General features: G+C 36.7%; 1 protein-coding gene across 2 annotated transcripts in view; it reads left to right on the top strand.

The window, feature by feature from the left end:
• The window catches only part of GABRG2 (gamma-aminobutyric acid type A receptor subunit gamma2), an 80,848-nt gene extending 57,824 nt beyond the window's left edge, over positions 1-23,024 (top strand). Inside the window, exons 7-10 of one of the 2 annotated variants that reach the window (XM_014064979.2) lie at positions 12,256-12,408; positions 17,872-18,077; positions 20,173-20,196; positions 21,575-23,024. In XM_014064979.2, the coding sequence (XP_013920454.2) occupies positions 12,256-12,408; positions 17,872-18,077; positions 20,173-20,196; positions 21,575-21,850 (659 nt within the window). In that variant the 3' untranslated portion in view covers positions 21,851-23,024. The remainder of the gene's footprint in view (positions 1-12,255; positions 12,409-17,871; positions 18,078-20,172; positions 20,197-21,574) is intronic. The other variant, XM_014064980.2, reaches the window with a different exon arrangement.
• The last annotated feature ends 506 nt before the right edge of the window (positions 23,025-23,530 follow it).

Below are 23,530 nucleotides of genomic sequence, written 5' to 3'. Positions count from 1 at the left end.
AGAGGAGATATGTGGCCTCAAAAGTAAATGCATTTATTTGTTGGATTTTATCGTGCTCTTTCTAGCATATATAGAACACCCTCCTTCAGTTTTTACCCACAGAAAACACCCTGTGAGGTTAGGTGGGTGGTAGATTGAGTAATGAGTCCAAACTCACTCAGAAACCTTTGGTGCCTGAGAGTCAATTGGATTGAGATGGAGAGGAATAGAAATTGATAGATTGATTGAATGGATGGGCTTTAATGAATCTATGCATTTCTAGTCCAATTCCTTAACTACTACATTACAATCTTTGAAAACTCCATGGTCAAAATGGCTAGAACATAATAATGAATAATAATAATAATGAATAATGATCACCTATCCCAGGAAGGACTTCACAGGTGGACAAAAATGCCAAAGCCAGCTTAAACATCTGGCTGGCTGTGCAACCAACCATAATAATAAATTTGGAAAGAAATGAACAACACAAAATGTGCATCCTATGGAAACTAATTAATGTTGATAGATGAGATCTTCATCTTTTGTTTGTCATATGTTCAAACATATTGTCAAAACTATTCCTTTTATTTGTCATATGTTCTCTGTTTCTCTCTGTCAAATGAATTAACCCATTCATCAAAAGCATCCAGTTCAGGAAGCAGCCAACACTAGTTATGTGGAGAAGAGTTTGATTTATTTTATTTTATTTCTTGCACAGTGCTAGTTCAGATCTTCTTAGAAACTCAAAAGTCCCACCAGGACAAGGAAGCTATTATTAAGCCAATAGCATGTTATAGTAGAGTGCCCTCTTGTTTGAAACGAGCACTGGTGTGACAAATGTATTTTAGAATGATTTGACACTTTCCCCCCTTTTTAATAAGTATATAGATCTGTAGATACAAATATAAATGAAAAGCACATAATTATTCTCTTCAAACCCTGACTGGGCTGTTTCTCTGTGGTTTGGGGGATGGAATAAGAGAAAAGTAAGGTCATCCTGGGTATAAAGGGCAAAGCCATATTTCCTCTTAACAAGCTCTCTTGGAATTATACTTTTTTATTATGTTTCTTTCCCAGAGGTGGGAGAACAGCCCATCTCCTATTTGAATGGCAGCAAAACTTATCTCTTTTGAATTTTAATGAAAGGGAAGCAATTCAGTTACCTCAGTTCAGTGAAAGGCAATATTGTCACTCCCTATGCTTACATTTTAACTGATTCTCCAAACAACTCCTAGCATGTTTCCTTGGCTAACCTCAGTTAAACTTCTTTGTTGTTATTAAAATGAATGAGAGATTTTTTTTTGGTTCAGTGTGCATGAGAGTCAGTTCATGTACTGGTTAAGGCATCGGGCTAGAAATTAGAAGAGTGTGAGTTCTAGTCCTGTCTTGGGCACAAAGACAGCTAGATGACCTTGGGTCTATTACACTTGTTCAGTCCTTGAAAGAAGTCAATGGCAAACACCTTCTGAAATTTTACAAAGGGAAAATGTTAGGAGTCAAGACTGACTTGAAGACAAAGTATAATATAGGCAAATCAGTTTATTCCCTTAATGTATGGAGAATAAAATTAAAAGCCATCTTCATATCAATGACTTTTTGATCTTGTTGCTTTCAATTACCTATTCTGATTTCATATCAACTCTTGTTCTATGATCATACAGCAAATAAATAAATCTACTAATAACTTATTTATAGGAAACCTTGTGACAGCTATTATTTATTACTCTATAACATAGTTATGAAGCTTATGCTATTTGCTATTATAATTTGCTATTATAATTAGGTAAAATTAATATTACGCCTCTTGAGTTAACTCTAATAATGTAATTTATTTCTATTCGGTTCCACTTTCTGTTTGCATGGCAAATGGGTTTAGATTTTGGCACTTATATCTTCTAAATCTTTTGACAGTATTTGCAAGAAAGGTGTAGTGAAAAAGAGAAGAAGAGATTGCTTCAGAAAGTATTGAAGAAGCTGATGTTTGAATTAAGTGTCTTCAAGTTGGCTCAAATCTGGATGTTCTTTTTTCTTAATAGCGATATGTGAATTGAAATTTTACATCTTTAAAATATAATCTGTCTCACAACCTCAAAGCAATTTTCTTAAATGTTATTGGAATAGTAGTGCACTGTGCAGGTTAATTGGGAAGCAATTTTTTTTAACCAGTCTGAACAACTCAAACAAGAAAAAGGAATTATCCTTCTCTCTAGTGGCTGCTGTTTGGAGAGAAAATAAAAGGAGAAATATGCATCTTCATTTGTAGATTATTTACACATTGGTGAATAATGGTATCTTCAGAGCCAGCTCAATTAATATTCAAGCTTAATGCTGAGTATTGATGGTCTTTTTTTTACAGGCATATTAATCTTCCCAGTACCAAAAACAAACTCCAGGCAAGTCTTTAGTAATCTCCAGGGAAGGTTTGCATCCTTTTGTTCTTACTATTTTTATGGCCAGTTCATTTTTTCTCATATCTTATGTAAATTCTGTGTTGGAAATTGTTTGGATCAGATATAGAGTTCTGGATACACCATACTGTTTTATAAGCCTCTTGACAACTAAATGGGTAAAATATAGCTCAGTGCCATATGTACACACAATCTCCCCCTCTTCTTAGATTTGTGGGCATATGCATTGCCAGGGAGCATATTCTGGAGAGTTACATGATGCTTCTTCAGTCTTAAGTAAGCTGACTTTCCAGAATGCTTCTATGAATTATCTTCACAACTAAAATGTCACTAATTTATTGCACTGCAACAAATGAAGCAGTTCTTCAATGGGGTAAAATGTGAGTCCTTGAACATGAGAGTAGCTATATTGAAGCTATAGCAAAATGCAGCACAAGTATAGAAAGAAATTGCATTTACCCTTGGAATAAATTGTATAAAGAATACATTGTTCTAATATGCAGATATGGCAATACTATAGTAATACTGCTAATTGCCCAACAGTAATCATCAATATATAATTGATAATATACACTTAATATTTAACTGCACAACCTCACTTAATAGTCAGTTTGTTCACACAGTTAAAACTGGACGTTTTTACAAATCCATGAAAATTCCATGACAACACACTGTACACAATATTTTATATAAGGTTGTCTCTCTTAGTGTTGGTTTTGACATAATTTTGTGCCTCTATAGCAATAGCACTTAGACTTATATACCATTTCACAGTGCTTTATAGCCCTCCCTAAGTGGTTTACAGGATCAGCATATTGCCCCCAAACAATCTGGGTCCTCATTTTACCCACCTCAGAAGGAAGGAACGTTGAGTCAACCCTGAGCCTGGTGAGATTTGAACTGCCAAATTGCAGGCAGCTGGCAGGCAGCAAAAGTGGTCTGTAGTATTGGATTCTAACCACTGTGCCACCAGAGTTCTATAATCATATAACTGAATAAAAGATGCCAATAGAAGGAAATATAACTAGCTCAGAGAGTACCAAGGACTCCACAAATAGAAGGTGATTTAACATAAGCTTTGAGGGTAAGGGGAATATGTTTTCAAATCAGTGATTTTTACTTAGTTACAATGTTACAGAATACAGTTAGAGCAAAATGTGAAAACCTAGCATACATAAAGACTCTGAAATGAATTCTGTTGAAACCATTATCAAAGATGTATCACTGTTTCACTCCATTATGTAATGAAACCCTAATTGTGGCTTAGATGAGAATGCTTGGAAAAAGACAGGACTGGTAGAGGTAACTCATGATCCCACATTATGCTAATTATGGGCAGCTTTCTACACAACGGATAGATTTACTGCGTTCCAGTTGTCACCTGCAGTTTCAGAGATACTCAATGTAATGCTAGAAGCAAGGCTTTAAATGTGTACCCAATATATGAATCCAGTTCTTCTGGATATGAGAAGCTGATTCTCCTGAGATCTCTCAATCAGTTCTCCCCAATTCCTTTGCAAGTAACTTTAAAGAAAGCCTGGCAGTGATTTCCACTTCAGCCCCTTTCACCATAAAAATAGCAATAGCAATAGCAATAGCAGTAGACTTATATACCGCTTCATAGGCCTTTCAGGCCTCTCTAAGCGGTTTACAGAGAGTCAGCATATTGCCCCCAACAATCTGGGTCCTCATTTTACCCACCTCGGAAGGATGGAAGGCTGAGTCAACCCTGAGCCGGTGAGATTTGAACCGCTGAACTGCTGATCTAGCAGTAGCCTGCAGTGCTGCATTTAACCACTGCGCCACCTTGGCTCAGACTGTTTTTCTGCTGGCAGTATTTTTCTTACTCCTACCCTTTGCATTTAAAAAAAAATCAAACTAATCATGAACAAATAGAACAGCTTTATTACTGGCTATAAAAAATAGCAACCAGTTATAAGACAATGCCACATGAATAAATGTTAACCCTAAGCTACTTAACTAAGTAATCTAGCTTTACTAAGTTATTTAATTTGTTGGGATGATTTTCTTTCACAGAGAGTGTTTACTAAGAACCTACTAATTTACCTTTTTAAAGGTGAAATACCGATTGAATCCTTCCTTTTTCAAAATATACAGGTCAACATCTAGCAGTTTATGCACCCTCTCCACTTGCTCCTGGTTGGATCTTTCCCTCTGCTGACCCCAGTTTTCTTTTCCATTGGAGTCTTCAAGCCTTGATTTTCCCCTACTCCACTCACCAATGTAATTGATGAATTTCTTAGAGGTACAGCTGATAGCTTTTTTCTTACCGATTGGCTGAACATCAAGGATCAAGATTTTTATAGCTCACCCATGTCAACTTGTTTCTCTTTCCTGTTAGGGAGTAGAGCTCAGCTGGACTGATTTGTAGAAAGAAAATGCTTCAGCCTGCTTCTATTTCCTTTTGTGTACTTATAAGTAGTCTGTCTGCCTGCCTCTCTCTCTTCCCTGGGCAAGGTTTTTTTTTTTTCCAAAAATGGTTGACAATTGTCTCCTTAAGGCTAAAAAAAGTGACTGGCCTAGATCACATTTCTGCATTTAAAAAAAAGACTATAACTCCTGGTTTTCTGACTTCTACCCAGATACTTTCATGTTTGTTGTTGCTGTTGCCCTTCTCCTTCTTCTTCCTCACTCATCCATATCCTCATCCTCTTCTTCCAATGACTCCAGGCATGACTTCCTTTCATCTATGTATCTTCTATCTATCTTACATGCAGCATTGGAGCTTTTTACAACTTTTTAAATACTTCTGAATGTTTTTGTATTGCTTTTCTGCTCCTTGGGACAATATTTTTCTTATCTGGAAGTCGTCAGTTCCAAAATCCGTAGGGATTCCAACATGTTTAATATTAACATTTATCTGTTCCTTAATCTCCACCAATTTGTTCTTTTTGGGGGTTCCTTTTCTCTTATTCTAACTTTTTATAGTCTCATATATTTGGCAACTAGATGTTATATATCTCTGTCTTATCTGTCTATCATGCCTGTCCATTCACCAGAAGGAACTCATTACTTATCTTACCAAACTCCTACCATGTTTCATCAAACTTTTATTCCATCACAATGTTACTAGTAACATATAGCTTCAGTCAGGTCTTATCTCTCAATGAATCATTTTATCTGAAAATATACTGTATTTGTTCAATTTGTTAACAAATGCTGATACAATAAGCAAGAGATAAGGTTGTTGATTCCCCCACACACACACTTCCAGGATTCCATTCAAGTATATTTATCCAGTTGAATGAACTGAGAATTTAAACAAATCTGTGCCCATCCCTTGCTTTTTTCTTTTTTTATCTTTCCACCAGAAAGCATTAGAATTCTCTTTAGGACAGCTGGTGTATACGTGCTTGTGCCAATAGTATAAGCTGGTTCACATCTCTGTAGTGACTCATACTTACTTAAGCTGTTAGACATTTGATCAGTCTTTAAGAACAATTTATTGAATCAATCTGAACCATTTTTTTCACCATCCAAATGCTGTGCTGGCACTGCTCATCACTAAAATAAATAAAGGGAACTCCTAGCACATGAACAATATTGATGCCAATTTTGTATGTCTTCATTATTTAATTCGTATTTCAGCCTTGCTCAGCTTTAGGCAGATAAAATTAAAGGAGCAATTAAGGTACTCATCTCCCTTCAATAAGGAAAGTTGGCTGGTTCCATTATGAAAGATGAAAGATACCTTTAAAATTCTGCTTTGCTCCATTCAATGGAAGTGAATATTTTGTTAATTCAATTCCAGTTAGTCTATTTTGGTCTCGCATTGCAACTTCATGCTCCATACATTAAGGAACAAAATATCTTACATGTTTTAAATGTGGGCATGTTGACATATTAGCTATGCTGTTATAACTCTGATAATTTTGATTTATCTCTATAGCTACAAGAGCTAGTTCACTAATTGATTCTAATCATTCAGTACTTTAGTCAGCTGAATTAGTTGTCTTTAGAATTCAATGTTGGAAGCATGCAAGCCCTACTGTGTATTGATCTGTTAAAGCCACATTTGCTATACCTTTTTTTACGTAATGGAATCTGTATGCTATATGAAATCATTGAACTAGTCCTGTGATTTCTTTCTTTTTGGAGAATGTTTCACATCCCCTTTACGGTCTCTCACATATGTCACATAGATTTGTAAATGGAGACAAATTCCTACATGGCTTAATATTATTTGACTTTAAGGATATCTGAGGCCAGTGAATTGGTTGGAGGGCCCAGAAATCAATGTTAAAATATTCTGTAGTGACTTCCATGAATGTTCATAGAAAGACCAAGATATAAAAGAAGTCTGGGCACATTTGATCAGTATAGGACCTTCAATTTCGTTTTGTGATCCTAGGAGCAAAGTTTGACCATAAGTCTGAAAAGGGATGACAAAACTGCAGAAAATCATTAAAATAACAATGTATTTTCCCTCCCCTAAAAAAATGGAAGATTTCAATTCTATTTATATTTGGGACATGCTCTCACCATTTTTTCTTAATTATCTGGCCAAGGCACCTATAGGAATGAATGAATGAATGAATGAATGAATGAATGAATGAATGAATGAATAAGTGTGTGTGTGTGTGTGTATGTGTGTGTGTGTGTGTGTGTAAATTGGTTAGGATGCAATATTGCAAACTGACTCTGCCCACTGTTAGGAGTTCCTGACCGGCTAGAGGTTGACTCAGCCTTCTATCCTTCCATGGTCAGTAAAATGAGGATCCAGATTGTTGGGAGCAATATGTGGACTTTGTAAACCACTGAGAGAATGCTGTAAAGCACTGTGAAGCAATATATAAGTCTAAGTGCTATTGCTCTATCCATCAATCCACCCACCCACCCACCCATCTATCATCTATCTATCTATCTATCTATCTATCTATCTATCTATCTATCTATCTATCTATCCATCCATCCATCCATCCATCCATCCATCCATCCATCCATCCATCATCTATCTAACATAATGAGAGACAATGTCATCCATTTGTTGTCTACTCTTAGCAATCACATAGAGTTTTTCTGTTAACCTGGTCCTTCAGTTCTTCCTGAACTGGTTCAGTTCTCCCACTGTGCATTCATCATCATTGTATCAATTCAGTATACTACTAGTAACCTCATTCTTCTCTTTTATTCCACCTTTCCCAGCATTAGAGCCTTCTCCAGAGAGCCAGATCTTCAAATAATTGTCCAAACTAGAGTACCATAATTTGAGCCTAATCATTTGTGCCTCAAGTGAGAACTCTAGATTGAGTTGTTCATTTTGTTTGTTTTCTTGACTGTCCATAGTCTTCTCTATCAATAATAATAAAGGGGAGAAGACGCACCCCCCTCCATAATGGCTCCAATTGGATTAGTGCACAGTGTACTTATACAGTAAAATAAAAGCAAAGGGTAGTCACAAGATGCATATTTAAGCATCCTATAGTTCAGCCTTGAAGGATCATTGAGCTTCATAACTCAAACTGGGGACTCTAGGACCACTTGTGCTTTTTTCTTTCTTTCTGTCTTCCTTCATGCCCCTGAGGAGGAATGGAGAAACTTCAGCTTTTGCTTTTCAATTACCCATTAATAAACTGCCCTTTATGTCATATGTACTAGCAGAAAGCCAATGCAAAAAATATTTTTTTTGCATCAATGGCATATATCAATTGAAGCTAAGTACAAATATTTTGTCATTCATTTGGACTGCATTTGCCAAGGTAAATATATAATTATCCTCTATGTTGCTTCTTTGGCGGAACAAAAGGCAAGTATAACTGTATTGCCAAAATTAGGGGGACTATGCTAAATGTTTTAACATGCTGTACATTCTAATACAAGGTCTCCCTATAGCTTTATTGTGCTGGGTTAACTCAAGCACTCCATTATGGCTTTAACCAAATGCCACAGCAGTCATCCCAGGCAAAAGCACAATTTTTAATTTCAAAAGCACACTGGCCCAGTTGTTGCCTTGAAAAACGATTTGAGTGGTGAATGTTACATTTGTATTCACTGGACGCCTTCTGTGGTGACTGGAGGCAGGTGTCTGTTTGTTTTCATTGTGAAGACCATTACACAATGAAACAGCTTGGTGTCTGCTTTACTGAGTTACAAATGTAATGCCAAACATTGGATTCTGTTGTAAAACTGCTAAGATCACCACAACACTGAATGAACAGTCTGGTTGTTTTATTGTTGCAACTGCAACATTCTTGCTCTTTTCATGCTTGGGTCAATGTTGTGAAATTTTTGTTTTTTCTTACTTTCTCCTGAATTTTTTGGACTGAAAGACAAGCAAAAGGTAAAAAGTAAATGGAATTCTGCTAGAAGGAAGAGAAGGATTTGAGCTGCAATACAAGCAGGATTAACATTTTAAAACAGTCATAATACTGTATACTTGTAAGCATTAGGGCTGTGAGAAGCTTTGGTTTGAAGGCAATTCAATCAAATAATTCCTTTGAACTAAATGTTTGCCTTGAATTGCCAAATCAATTTGACCACCAAATCAAGTCAATTGATTCCAATCTGATGTAAATATGGGTTAGAATTTTGCAAAAGGGCAAACAGACTTTTGCAGCTACATATTGCAGAATGAAAAAAGGGTATTATATTTTGATAAATTTGGTTTGGTTTTGCAAGCCGGCATGTTGTGAAGAAATTAAGTGCATCTAAATGGAAGTCACACTGTTATTGTTAGTGGGGAAGTAATTTTTCAAGTTATTTTCTGTGAAGTATTGTCGATACAATTGATGTTAGTGGACATTGTTTTGCTTTTCATAACTTAGAGAGTCAATTGTTCAGAACCACAGACATTGTTCTTTGTAGTGAATTTGCATGAACAAACTTTACTAACATGGAATGTTAGGGAATCTGATAGACTTCTTACCATCTGATTTGATGCCCCAATATCTTGTGCTTCAGCAAAGATCCCATTATTGGATTGCACGGTTTTTCTAGTAAATTACTATATATTCCCAGAATGCTTTGAAAGTGTGGTTCTTTTAGTCACCCCTAAAAGAGCTATATTTTCAAACAGATCTGGGAATCAATCTTCTCCTCTTGCATAAAAAGGTTTTCTGTGACTTCCACAAACCTTGTTGGTTAGGGCATTCAAGGGAAAGGTGAATCCGTCAGCCAGTTTTGCTTAATTGCTCAGTTTTGTGAAGTTTTTTTATATGACAATTTATTAAATATGGAATCTTCTATAAATTTGGAAGGAATAAAATACTCATTTAAAAATTCAGATGAGACATATTTTTCAATCATTCCATAAAGGCAGTTAATAAACCCTAAAACTGAGGGTGAGAAATTGAAAAAATTCTTAAAAGGAAACACATATTATAAATGAATAACAAATCAGTATAGTCTGATGCCTGCACTGATGACAAACTTTGGTTTCAGTTATGATTTGGTGCTTTTATTTAAGCTAGGTCAGAGTTTATTTGCTTCATCTCAGGGCAAGTATTGCAATATGGAAATTTGAACTTTGTGTGCATGGCAAGGGGTCAAAAGATTAAATTTGCAAGAGCTTTTACAAGAATAGGTTGCAAAGCTTTTGGAGTTAGGCTCTTTTCAGTTTTAGGCTTTTGAAACATGAACAAAGTCTGACATTTGTTGACTTGGGACAAAATTAAATGACATTTTTATCACAATTATTGCAACTGTGAGGATAATCCTTCCAAATTTTGCATAGAGAAATTGTGAATTTTAATAATAGGTTTGTTTGATTTTGCATGTAAATGACTTTGCAGTAAAATATTATTAATTAATCTTCCCCTTACCAATGGTCAATGCCAGTGAATTATAGAGTGGGAAGAAGCAGTGGCTTCCAACTTCTTTAAAAACAATGGTATGCCAAAATCTGTAGGATTCTTTCACCATGAACCTAGCAATCAGCAGACAGAATTGCTGATCTAGGAGGAGAAAACAACTTCATTGTAAGTGTTTTGGAAAAAAGAAGTGGAAGAATTTTGTTGGATATGTACCAAACCTTATGATATTTTCTTTGAAGGTATCTATTTAAGCAAATACAGGTAGTCCTCAAGTTATGACCACAATTGAGCCCCAAATTTATGTTGCTAAGTGAAACATTTATTAAGTGACTTTGCCCCATTTTACAACTTTTCTTGCCAGAGTTGTTAAGTGAATCATTGCATGTATTAAGTTAGTAACACGGTTGCTAAGTGAATCTGGATTTATCATTGATTTTGCTTGTCAGAACTTCCCAAAAGCGGATCACACGATCATGGGACACTGCAGCTGTCCTAAAATATTAACCAGTTGCCAGGATCATATGACCATGGGGATGCTGCAATGGTTGTAAGTGTGAAAAACAGTCATAAGTCACCTTTCACAGTGCCGTTATAACTTTGTACGGTCACTAAATGAACTGTTGTAAGTCGCGGACTACCTCTATTTTGATCTGCAATGGTTCCTCAATCTCACTAAACTAGTTCTTTGCTGCTGTTTTATGACTACCTGGATTTTTGTAACTGAGAGCTTGTAGCCCTATGAGTGGAAAATTAATGGGTTAGTTCATTATTGACTTTGATCTTTTTCTCCTTTTATACCCTACGGTACAATTTAAAAAGAGATTAAAGACTGCTTTCTTGAGAATTTAAACACAGTGCCTAACTTTTGGCAATAAATCTGGTAAAGAATTCCATGCATTCTTTATAATATGTTTGACCCTTGGTTTTCAACCTGGGTCTACGCAGCATCTGTTTCTGCAGGGCCCCAAACGTTTGAATTGTTCTCAAAGCCTCACAACTTACTTTGTCACTACAGAGGGCATCTACTTACTTTGCATTGTTAAGCCACAGATTTTGCCCAAGCCATCTACATCTGGTCAACATTTAGGGTTATCTCAGGCTACCAGAAGATGGCAAGAAAGCTGTGCAGATAACTCTTAACATTTTGCTGCCATCTAGTGATAAGATGTGCTTTGCAGAATTGGCCTGGTAGTTTTAGAGTGGCCTGAATTGATATGTGCCTTTTAATTGAAGGCTCTACCTCTAACTCCAGGGTACACATAGTTTTGTGAGACCAGCACAGTCAGATAAAAACATTACTTAAAAAAACAGGTCTTTACTTAGTCAGTAGTTATACAGTATATGAATATTTTTCTTTTCATCTGACCAATTGCCTTATATTTCAAAATTACATAGAAAGAGTATGTGCCCATTGTCTTCTAGCATGGGATTGTATTTATGGAAAGAGCCTGAAAAAGAGAGGAACAGTTCCAGTCTCAATCCCAGGATACATTAGAATCCTTCCCCTTCATGGACACATCATCTTCTTTTACTGAAGTTCTTTACTGAAAATGAAGAGTTCATGATAGAAACAAATGAATCAAAGAGAAAAGAAAATCAAAGAAAGAAAAGAGATAAGAACCAGTGTGAGTTGAATGTGACAATCTTTTGGAAGCAAGTTAAAATAAATAAATGAAAAGAGATGGTATATTGAAATTGATTGGTTAGTCACTAACCTGACATTGAAGGATATGCCGTCCATGGAGAAATATAAGTTAAGCTGGCTGGATACAATATACTCCACCCTGCTATCATTTGCTAGCTTGTGGTATATAGGAGGTTAATTACACACTGATTATCTAGACTCATTGCAATTAATGAAGCAGTTCTCTTAAATGTATGTGGATCAGTCATGGAGGTACTCTTGCACAGTTTTCAATTAACTTTCTAGTCCAGCTGGAAGGAACAAAGGTCCAGTGAAGGGAGATGGGAAAACCAGATTTGGCACCGAGAAATTCATTTACCTTGGGTCCACTGGGCAATGCATCAGCAGACAGTAATTTGACTGTATAATGTATTTTGTGTATCTGTATCTCTTTATATACATTTTACAGGAGATTATGTGGTGATGGCGGTCTATTTTGATTTAAGCAGAAGAATGGGCTATTTCACCATTCAAACCTATATCCCCTGCACGCTCATTGTAGTGCTCTCCTGGGTTTCTTTCTGGATTAATAAGGATGCTGTACCAGCCAGAACATCTTTGGGTAGGTCATTGCTTTTTTATCTTTTTAGTAGTCATAAAACTTTTATAACAATGTGTTAGCTTATACTAATTGCATAGATGCGTAGATCCAACGTGACATACATTTAGACTGCTGCTTTAAAGATTTTGCCCTATTAAAATCTAGAGAAGCACAATATAATGCTCTCATTGGAATTCTACAAATTGGTTCCAAGAAGCTCAAAACTTTATTACTTTCAGATCAGCAGAATAGAAATAAAAAAGTTTGTAGCTTTGTTTCTCTCTATCCTCTTCCTAGCCTTGCTTTTTCAAAACAGATGCTTTCACTTATAAGCAATGGGCGGACATTATTTTGACTGGGCCAGTAGAATTTTAAGTCAAAAGCATGGTATGAAATGTTTAATATCCTTAGGTTCCCTCCCCCATTTTATTTCTTAGCTAACTTTTTTGTGATTTAACAAGATTTCCAAATTAGGTTTCCCAACTCTGAAAAGAATCAGTCTTGTGGACTGGGAAGAGCCTGGATCCAATATAATATCCCCCTATTCCACACAAGCGGAATAGAGGAATTTCTTGCATGGCTTGTGTGGAATACTAAACTAATTGGGCTACGTTTACAGAATAGCAATATCTTAATTATAGTAGCTACTTTTTTTCTATCTGTTATAATTTGTGTGTCTCTGTGCATGCCTTTGAGTCAGTTTTTGACTCCTGGCAGCTACCTGGACAAATCCTTGCAGTGTTCTTGGTAAGGTTTTTTTGGGGGAAAATAATTTGCCCTTGTCTGCTTCCTAAAGCTGAGAGAGAGTGACTTGTCCCAATGTCACCCAGGTAGTTTTGTACTTAAGATGGGACTAGAACTCATTGTCTTCCAGTTTCTAATCTGATTCCTTTCACCTTTCACTACACCAAACTGGCTCTCCAATGTACATTACCCCAAATTATTTTCAAGAGCATTGTATACAACATTGACAGGCTTAACAATAGTTTAAACTGGGAAAACTGTGAGCATCCTAAATCAAGCCAAGTCCAAAAATTCTAGAAAATCCCTGGAAGCCTGGCATTCAGACAAATTGTCCACCAGAAGCCACATAAACAACATCTACCTACTATTCAAAAATGACAATCAAAAAGCCCAAAAGTAAAAAAAAGACACGGAAATACCTCCTCTCCAGCAATCAGAATCCAGATGAGAAGAGGTTAACACCAGAATTAACACTAGAGCAACAATCAAGAAGTAAACAATACTTCAGTCAAGGATCTGCCAACTCAGATAAACAAGCTAACAGTAAATTATAACCTAATCCAGGAATCCCTAAGATCCCTCCCAATTACCCTGAGAGGGCAAGCCACTAGCATATAAAATGAGTGCAAACCCCACTCCCTTGTAGCACTGATGTTGTTACTTAGTTTGGTAATGAAATCTCTGCAAGAAAATGTCCAAGCTCACAGAGCACCAAGAACCCAACAAGATGGTTATAATCAGATTTTACTGCCTCTGTATGCCTTAATTTGCTCATTCAACAAAAACTATATGATTCACTTTATCTATGTTTATAGTACATTGTCAACATCTGATACTTGACCAATATAGTAAAACAGAAGATGTGGTATTAGAACCTGATCTTCATCTAAAAAAGTAAACGTATCCCCTTTCTTTCAGAGGTTGTTGTGTGCAATATATATATTTACATCTTTGTGAACATATTTTGGAGCAGATATGATTGAGATATTTATATATACCATGCATAGATTTGAAGGAAACATGGCTGTCTGGAAGCTCAATCAATATTTGCTAAGGGAGAACACTATTAATTTTCTCCCTTAGCCATGCTTATGATGATTGTTTAGTTTGCTCTGAAGTATTGAGACCCCACTTGGTCATCTTTCCCACAAAAAAAGTATGGATATATCATGGTTTATGTATGACATTGTCATAACTTTAGACAGCTGGATTACTGAATCATCAATTAATATTATGACTCTCACAAATCTTAGATACTAAGGGCTTCCCCATTAAAGAGTGGAATTGAATGGTTCACATTAGCACTACTCACGGAGAAAAAAAATTGTGATAGGATCATGGAATTCTGCTGGCTAATCATACACTTTTATTTCTACTGCTTATGTTTGGAAACAGTATGACTATGTTGGTATAGGTGTGTGTGATCTTCCATTTGAAGCAGAATCTTGGATCAATCAGTAGATTGGGACTGCACTCTTTTTAAGTGGTGCAAAACCCATGGTTTCTGTACATTGTAGCTGGCCATATGTCATTAAGGAGGTGGAAGTCAGCTTGGTATGAATTGATGTATTCTTTACCTATGTTTTAAGAAGGCTCATCTGAATACCTCTATTTTAGTTAAAATATACTCATAAAGGCAATATTCTCTTTGTAAATGTCATGCGTTAGAACAAAAAATCAGAGAGAGATTCTTCATTCAGCCAAGTGGACTGGTACTTTATCTAGCCATAACAAGGATTCTAACTATGTTTACTTGAATGCAGAATGAACATCTTTGTTCCAGCTTTAAAAATAATAATTTCAGAAGATTGTGGATAAAGTTCATGAAGATCATGAGTGAAACAATATGATAGACAATACAAGAAGGTTTACCTTCTCACCTTCCTTGTGTATTTGAGCTACTGAAGGAAAACCTCTGAAAGGGATTAGTAATTCATGACTTACTGTCAGAGAATATTCTATTTTTGAAACCTTTCCTTGATTCAGAATGTATCTAAGCCTTGCCATAGTTGGACATATAGTCCAGAAGTACAATTTGTTTCTGAGATACAAAGAACAGAAAGCAGTACTTAAAAACACAAGGAGAGAAGTACAATTTGTTTCTGAGATACAAAGAACAGAAAGCAGTGCTTAAAAACACAAGGAGAGAAATGTGGCTTGAAATTTGAAATCAGTTGACTCTACCGAAACTGTACTGTCTAATGTTCTGAAACTCCACCATGTCTTTTAGCTATTCCTTTTGTAAAGTGGATGTCAAATATTAATAGATGTTTACGATAGAATGAGTTTTAGTTTTCACCAAAAGCACTGATGTAATTCAAAATGCATATATTACTCATACTTATTCCCAAGTCGGAACCAGTTATTCATTTTTTTTAACCAAAAATTGTGGATGTTTATGTTAGAGACAAAGGAACTATGATTGCCATAGGGCAGTGATGGCTTACCTTTTTCTGGTTGCGTGCTGAAAGCACCCGCATGCGCGTGTGACAGTGAATGTGCGTGTCCACACCCATAATGCAAAATGTACATGTGACACCCACATGCCCCACCCCCTGTGTATGTGTGCTCAACCTGTGCTTCCCCTGCCCTTGTGCATGCATGTGCGACCCTCCTACATGGCCCCCACCCCCAGGCATTCACGCATGACCCCCGTGCCCAATTTTGGGCCTAGTAGACCTCCCTGCAACCTCCTGGGACCTAAAACAGGCTGCAGGAGGCACACACACATGCAGGGTGGAGTTGAGCTGGGGCGATGGCTCGTGTGCCTGCAGAGAGGGCTCAGTGTGCCACCTGTGGCACGCATGCCATACTTTCTCCATCACAGCCATAGGGCACAGGCAATATCCATTTGCCAGTGTATGCATGTATGTATGTATGTATGTATGTATGTATGTATATACATACATATGTGTGTGTATGTGTGTGTGTGTATGTATGTATGTAGATAGATAGATAGATAGATAGATAGATAGATAGATAGATAGATAGATAGATAGATAGATAGATAGATAGATAGAATTTAGTTTTAGTTTAGTATATATATTTGGGGAGAAACACATATTGTTTCTTGTATTCTCAGCAATTCAAGAAGATTGATGAAGGCTTCCCCACCCTGAAGGTTGGGGTGTGTGAAGACAAAGGTGATGTGGGATGCTTTAAAGTAGTAGCTGTTCCCACCTATAAATGCTCATTTTATATAAATGTTCACATTGGGGGAGTTGAGAGCCGAGGTGGCGCAGTGGTTAGGGTGCAGTATTGCAGGCCACTTCAGCTGACTGTTATCTGCAGTTCAGCAGTTCTAATTTCACCGGCTCAAGGTTGACTCAGCCTTCCATCCTTCTGAGGTAGGTGAAATGAGGACCCAGACTGTGGGGGCGATATGCTGACTCTGTAAACTGCTTAGAGAGGGCTGAAAGCCCTATGAAGCAGTATATAAGTCTAACTGCTATTGCTATTGCTATTGTTCTACAGTTCACACTTTACCCAGACAAGAGTTTTATGGGTTCAGAAGATAAATTCCGTCATTTTAAAATGCCCATAGTTATTTTATGCTGTCTAGATATTTCAGCACCATTCATTTTGTCAAAGGACAGAAGGACGAAGCCAAACTATTCACTTCTTGCCAGCTGGGTAATAAACAGCATAAATTAGCAATTAACTCTTTCAGTTAAAAGATACTTTCCAGATAGTGTAGGATTAGCTGCTCACAAAATGGACCTGAATATAATTTGCTTACCCCCTGCCCCTCCCTGACTAATCCTTGTTTTTCTAGCTCTGTATTATTACATTTGGCTGACTAGAACTAAGGCTTTGTTGTAGAAATTGGCCACAAACTAATTACATTCAGGAGGAATCATAGAGGAGGAGACACTAAAGACATCTGCGAGTACCCAAAAACAAATAATGATTTGTTGAGATTTACTCCATTCTCCCTTTCACAGTTCATGGTATAGGCAAAAATATAGCAAACATTCTTGAGGCATTAACATCATGGATAAGGCTCACAAGGGAGACTGATTACAAGGGATCTGAGCAATATAAGTAGCAGATCTGAATAAACCTAACAAAGGAAGCAGGCAACTGTACTGTTTTCTTGTTATCCTTTGGGAGATCAATATTGAAGGATCCTATCAATAAACACTTATTTAGATCTGTTTATTTATTTAATTGAAACATGCTGCAGGTTGGATCCAAAGAATTCCAAAGCTAAGTACAATTAATCAGTTTTCTTATTATTCTGAACTTTCTGAACATGAAGCCATTCTATTTCTGGCAATGGTTTTTTTTTTAAAAATCATATGAAAATTCATACATCTTTTTCTACACACTTATACAAATATGTCCCTTTTATTTGCAGATTCCTCTACATTGTGTGTGTGTGTGTAGGTTTTGGCATATCCACATTTATTATCTGAATGCACATGTGCACTGAGAGTCAGTGTTGTGCAGTAGATAAAGTCTTGGAATTTAATTTCTTTGGAATTTGATCCCAACTTCTAGTCCCTCATCAGTCAAGCCACCCTTAGTCCCAGAAGCTTATCAGGTGATCTCGGGTCAGCCATCCTGAACCTTTAAAGAGAGAAAAAGAGAGAACAGGTGTGCTTGCACCAAAAACCAAATGACTTTCTTTCTGTTTCCATCTCTGCTGCATGTCCTGCTTTGACAAGCGTGGGAATTCTCTACTTATGCAACAATACATTTTCTCTACTTTTCTGTCTGTTTCTGTTTTCTCACTAGGTATTACAACTGTCCTGACAATGACCACCCTCAGTACCATTGCTCGCAAATCTCTTCCCAAAGTCTCTTATGTGACAGCAATGGATCTCTTTGTATCAGTTTGCTTCATCTTTGTTTTTTCTGCACTGGTGGAGTATGGGACTCTTCATTATTTTGTTAGTAACAGAAAGCCAAGCAAGGATAAAGACAAAAAGAAGAAAAATCCTGTATGTATTTTGTTGCAATATTACAAACCCTGATTTTAACCATGTTTTCCAGAAATGAACCCTTTTCGTTCGTTCATTCTTTTCTTTAGCTATATCAAACAGAACGTGTGTATAGAAAATCTGCTTTATAAGCAGGCAAGATAGAAATGTAAATGGCAGATCTTCTGAGCATCCAATATAGAACAAAGATAGAAAGAACATAGATGGAGATCCAGAAGAAATGGGAGTGGGGGAATCCTTTACATAGCAAATTGAGGAGAGAGAGGGAGAGAGAGAGAGAGAGAGAGAGGGGGGGGGGGTGGGGGGAAGGAGGGAGAGAGGGGGGAGAAAGGGAGGTACAAACAGACAGATAGACAGACAGATAGGAAATGATGAGACAAGTCAAAAGCATGAGTGCATTCATTTTCTACTCACCCCAACTTCAGTGCTGCTCAAATGTTGTGGAACAAGCAGATAAGATCATGCCAGAATTGCACTCTGCAATTTTTCTTAGGACCAATCTGAAAGAATTTCTCACTTATTCTCTTTATGACTGTCTCAGAATCTTCAATTTATATTAACAGATTAAAAGGGGGGGGTACTTTGCATAGGCTGCCCATTATAACATTGTATACCATTTATTTAAATGTATGTCAGTGGAAACCTGTTGCCTTTAGATATTGTTCTTCAAGTCCTGCATTTCTAAGCATAGAAATTTATTTTTTTGGAAAAGATAAGGTTTGTAGAACTAGACATGTGGGGGCTTCAACATTCCCCCCCCAATATAGATCTTGTTAACCCTAAAAGTGTAGAATTAACTGACCAAGGTTGGGCAAAAAGCTGTAGAGTGCACATGTTACAAATGTTATTTTTTAAAAAAATGGTATGTCTTTTCTTGTCTATTTCTGCCTGTTTATCACCCTTCCTTTTGTTTTAATGGTCAATATTATCTCCCTATTTTTATTTTTATTTTCAGTTGTTTATCATTTGTGTGTTTTATTAGCACAATGTACTTGTCCTCTTGTTAAAAATTACACATTTGTTAGTGAGTTTATATGTGCTTATCTGCTTCAAGGGTTCATTCCATGTTAAAACAATTAATCAAGCTCACCAGCAAATATTGATTCCAATGTGTCCCTGTTGGATCACTAAACGTATTCCTCAGATGCCAGGCAGAACAAATTTAATTTCCATAGACTTTTACAAACTTTTGTAAAGAAGATGGCAGTCTATAGTCAATGACATCTAAATCATTACAGGAAAAACTCTGTATGACGTCAGAAAGAGCTCTAACTTGAGAGGAAAATAACTAAAGTGAAATTCTCTCTCCTTCCTCCTATGAAAGCTCCAATGCTATCACTTTTCTGACAGCAAAGTTCTGGCATAAGAGATATAAATATGGATGGACTAACAATGGAAGATTTTAGACTAGTTGAGTCTCCAAACCTTCCAGTTCTGAAGAATATCTCTGGCCAGGAAACAAAGAAACCAGGCTAGACCTAATCTAATGTATTCATCTCCATTGCAAACAATGGGAGGAAAATTATTATTATTTACTAGTATTATTTTAACAGCAGGAAGGGTAATAAAGACTGCTGTTTCATAGAAAAAAGAGACTTGCTCTTTCATGATTTTGTTTGTGTCTGTTTCCTTTTTAAAAAAAATAGAACAGCTTCAAAGTCATTGCTCAAAGTACAAAGTAATGTTTTTATATAAATAGGATTTTCTGCTTTCTTCAACCCATGTTGTGAACTGCAATGTAGAAAGACAGTGGAATGAGGAAGAAAGACAAGAGGGATGGGTGAGGAAGCAAGAACAGTGCTTAGAAATCTGATCAAGTGTATTTTCTACTACTAAATGCTTGCAGACAAATCATAGCACCCTTAGTTTTAGAAATAGCTTAAATTAGATTTCCAAAATGTGTAATTTTGATTCTTTTTTACATACATTCTTGCTTAGTAGTCTATTTTAAATCCTTTTTCTGTTGTTTTCTTTTAACATGCTATAGTTTCAAATAGAATCTTTAATTTAAACTACTTTTTGTCTCCTTTTCCCCTCTTCTTCTTTTCTTTAATTTAAAAATTCTGATTTTTTTTTTCTGTCTACAAAACCAAAGCTTCTTCGGATGTTTTCATTCAAGGTATAAAATTTTTGGAATAGAAATCCACTGCATGTGACTGCTGAACTGAACAATTAGAGCTTCACTAGAGGTTTATAAAATAATTTGTGCATTCTACTTGAAACAGCCTGATGGTGAAGTAGAATGGATGATATTTAGAAATGAAATGAACATCAAGATGATTCAGCAGCCCAGACACTAATTCACTGCTGTTTTGAACTTATGCTAAGTTCAAAGGATTTAAATATTTGGATCCGCATGCATGAAGAGATCCTCGTAGAATATCCAAAACATCTATATTACTCTTTCACTCTTCTTAAATTATCCATGGGATCCAATCCAGTGTGATAACCACACAGGAATACACCATAAATTCTTTCAGAATTCATTTCTAAGTCTTTGTGATATCTTCTGAAGATTTGCTAGCCAGAAATCTTTCAAAGATGTAAACTATTGGATGCCATTGGATGATCTTATAATTATTTTTACATATGCCAGCAGAGTTTTGAAGACTATAACATGCTTATATTCACTACTGTCACTAGCTCTCAAAATCCAGAGTGGAAAATACAGGGTAGCTATATGTCATTGTTGAATATGAAATAGAATTCTAAAATAGATAACTTTTTAAATATTCAAGTAACACATTTAATGAAATGATTCTAAGACATCTGAAATATTTTTCTGTGTCCAGCCTTTATTTTAATATATTTTTTTAAAAAAAACATTTTTAAACATATTTTTTTAAAAAAACCTTTCATATGCTATCTGCTGGTTTCAAGCAATTTTTTCCCCTCAAAAATATTTATCAGTAAAATGTGATGGAAGTGATTGAACATATACAGCTGCCATATTTTGTCTTGAAGCTTTCAGCTAGTGAACAGTTGTCAAATGAAAACTGCATGTTATAGAAATGCTCAGTTTCAAAGATCATTACAAGAACGCCTGACCTATGTACAAATAATTCATCTGGTAGTATTCCACTTCCCCATAACCAATTTAGGCTTATTTCACTATGTAGAAATACAAAGCATCATTTTCAAATTTATGGGGAAACAAATATGACCACTTTCCTCTATTGAACAGTCATTTTATAGCTAACAAGGGAAACAAATCACAGTGTTCCTATGGCTTAGTTCTTGTTTGGAATTAAGTCCTGCTGCGTGGCTGCTGTTGAGTAACATTTGGATTTAAGGTATAAGGATTGGATTGTGCCTTTCCATCAATTCAAAATGATGACTTCATCATGGTAGTAGCAAACCAGATCTTTAGCAAGCTGGTCGTGTGCCTGTTCCGTAGAGCTACTAGTTGCTTCGCACCAATTAGCTGAACTTTTTTATAGCAAAGCGACAACCATTCATCATTGCCCTTTTTCCTTCTTGCCCCTTATGTATCTTAGGCACCAACCATTGATATCCGTCCAAGGTCAGCGACGATTCAAATGAACAATGCGACACACCTCCAAGAGCGGGATGAAGAGTATGGCTATGAGTGTCTTGATGGCAAGGACTGTGCAAGTTTTTTCTGCTGCTTTGAGGATTGCCGAACAGGAGCTTGGCGGCATGGAAGGATACATATTCGCATTGCCAAAATGGACTCCTATGCTCGCATATTCTTCCCCACGGCCTTCTGTTTGTTTAATCTGGTCTACTGGGTATCTTACCTTTACCTTTAAACAAGCAGAAAGGAAGTTGATGACATGAGCCTTATTGTTGGGATTTTATTAGAATATTGGTTTCCTGTATGAATTCACTTCAGTGCCATGATCTACTGGCTTTGGTGCATATGAGGGGACTTAAAATAAACATATGGACTATCCTGCAGGCAGGAGCCATCCCATTCTCTTCTGCCCCAGGGAATGCACTGCACATGTATCATTATCCATGCATAGCATTCCTTGATCTAAGGAGGGAATGGCTCAGCCCTGGTCTGTTGAGCATCAAAGTATCATGAACTTTTCAATTTTATAACATGCTTTGCAGTGATCTGAATCCTTTAGTGCCATAACTCAGTAAATACCAACCATCAGATCATTTGTTGAAGGCTACTATAACACTATTATGACCTGGATGATATCATTCTTCATTTTTAAGTGCTATGATCCAACAAAGAGCCAGGATCATGTTGAAGGCCACGTGAATCTGAGAGGAACCAAGAGGAGAGGATCCACACCAACTCTCAAGCTTTGAGTGTCACCATTTCAGTTATATACGACAGCAGGTTCAATCTGAGGTAAATGCTGTCTTGTGCATTAGCACTAACTATAAATGTGTGATATCTTTTGTCCTCTGTAGGCTTTTCTTTTTGGAAGAGTCATCTTTCACTTCAGATCAATGAAACTAGTCAGTGGGGAGAAGGCAGCTTTTCTTCTCACCCAAATTAAAAAAAAGGAACTGCTGGGTGTCCTTCCTTATAGCACATGTACAAACCTTGTAAATATTTCACTAGCTTGTAGCACTTGGGTGTAGTGCATGAAGATTTTTGGGGTGGGTGGATGGGCAAAATGAATGAAGCAAAGATTTCCATATATACAACTATCTTTTATTTTAGATCCCCTGCTTTGCTGAAAACTGTGGAGTAACCATTGCCTTCTTTTTATTTGTCTAGCAGAAATCTCTTCTCCCTCATGCATGGCAGATTTGAACAGGCAGCACTTTTTTTGATGTTAGACAAATCTTAAAACAATTGAACAGAACACACACTGGTCCATGGACAGACTAAACCAGAATGACCAAAATTCTGTAATTTTGCTCCCAGTGTTAGTTCCTCATTTTCAACAGCAATTAGGATGGCAATTACTATATATATGACATTATTACATGCAAAGCAAGATAGTTCAAGCTGTGATTTGTCATAATTGTGATGATTATGGCATACAGCTCATAAAAACCCCAAATCCACCATCTCAGAAAATTAGAATATTACATGCAATCAATAAAACAAGGATTGTACATAGAACAATATTGGACCTCTGAAAAATATAAGCATGAATATGTACTCAGTACTTGATTTGTGCCCCTTTTGCAGCAATTACTGACTCAATGCAGCATTGTATGAAAGCTATCAGCCTGTGACACTGCTGAGGTGTTATGGAAGACCAGGGTGCTTCAATAGCAGCCTTTAGTACCAGCGGAGATGCTGAGGGGGGGCCTTGATCAGATTTCTTGGAGTGAGTTCCAGCTTGTAACCCTGAGGAAGTGGACAAGGCCATGGGAGTGATGAGTGTCTCCACCTGTTTGCTGGACCCGTGCCCCTCCTGGTTGGTCTCGACCAGCAGGGAGGTAACACGAGGCCGGCTCCAGAGGATCTTTGCAGGAGGGATCTTTCCTGCAACCTTTGAAGGAAGCATGGTAAG

The sequence above is a fragment of the Thamnophis sirtalis genome, unplaced genomic scaffold (genome assembly GCF_051295495.1).
Source record: "Thamnophis sirtalis isolate CommonGarterSnake01/CBP01778 unplaced genomic scaffold, rThaSir2_p1.2 scaffold_3, whole genome shotgun sequence".
Lineage (NCBI taxonomy): Eukaryota > Metazoa > Chordata > Lepidosauria > Squamata > Natricidae > Thamnophis > Thamnophis sirtalis.
This window is presented reverse-complemented; position numbering and strand designations above follow the sequence as displayed.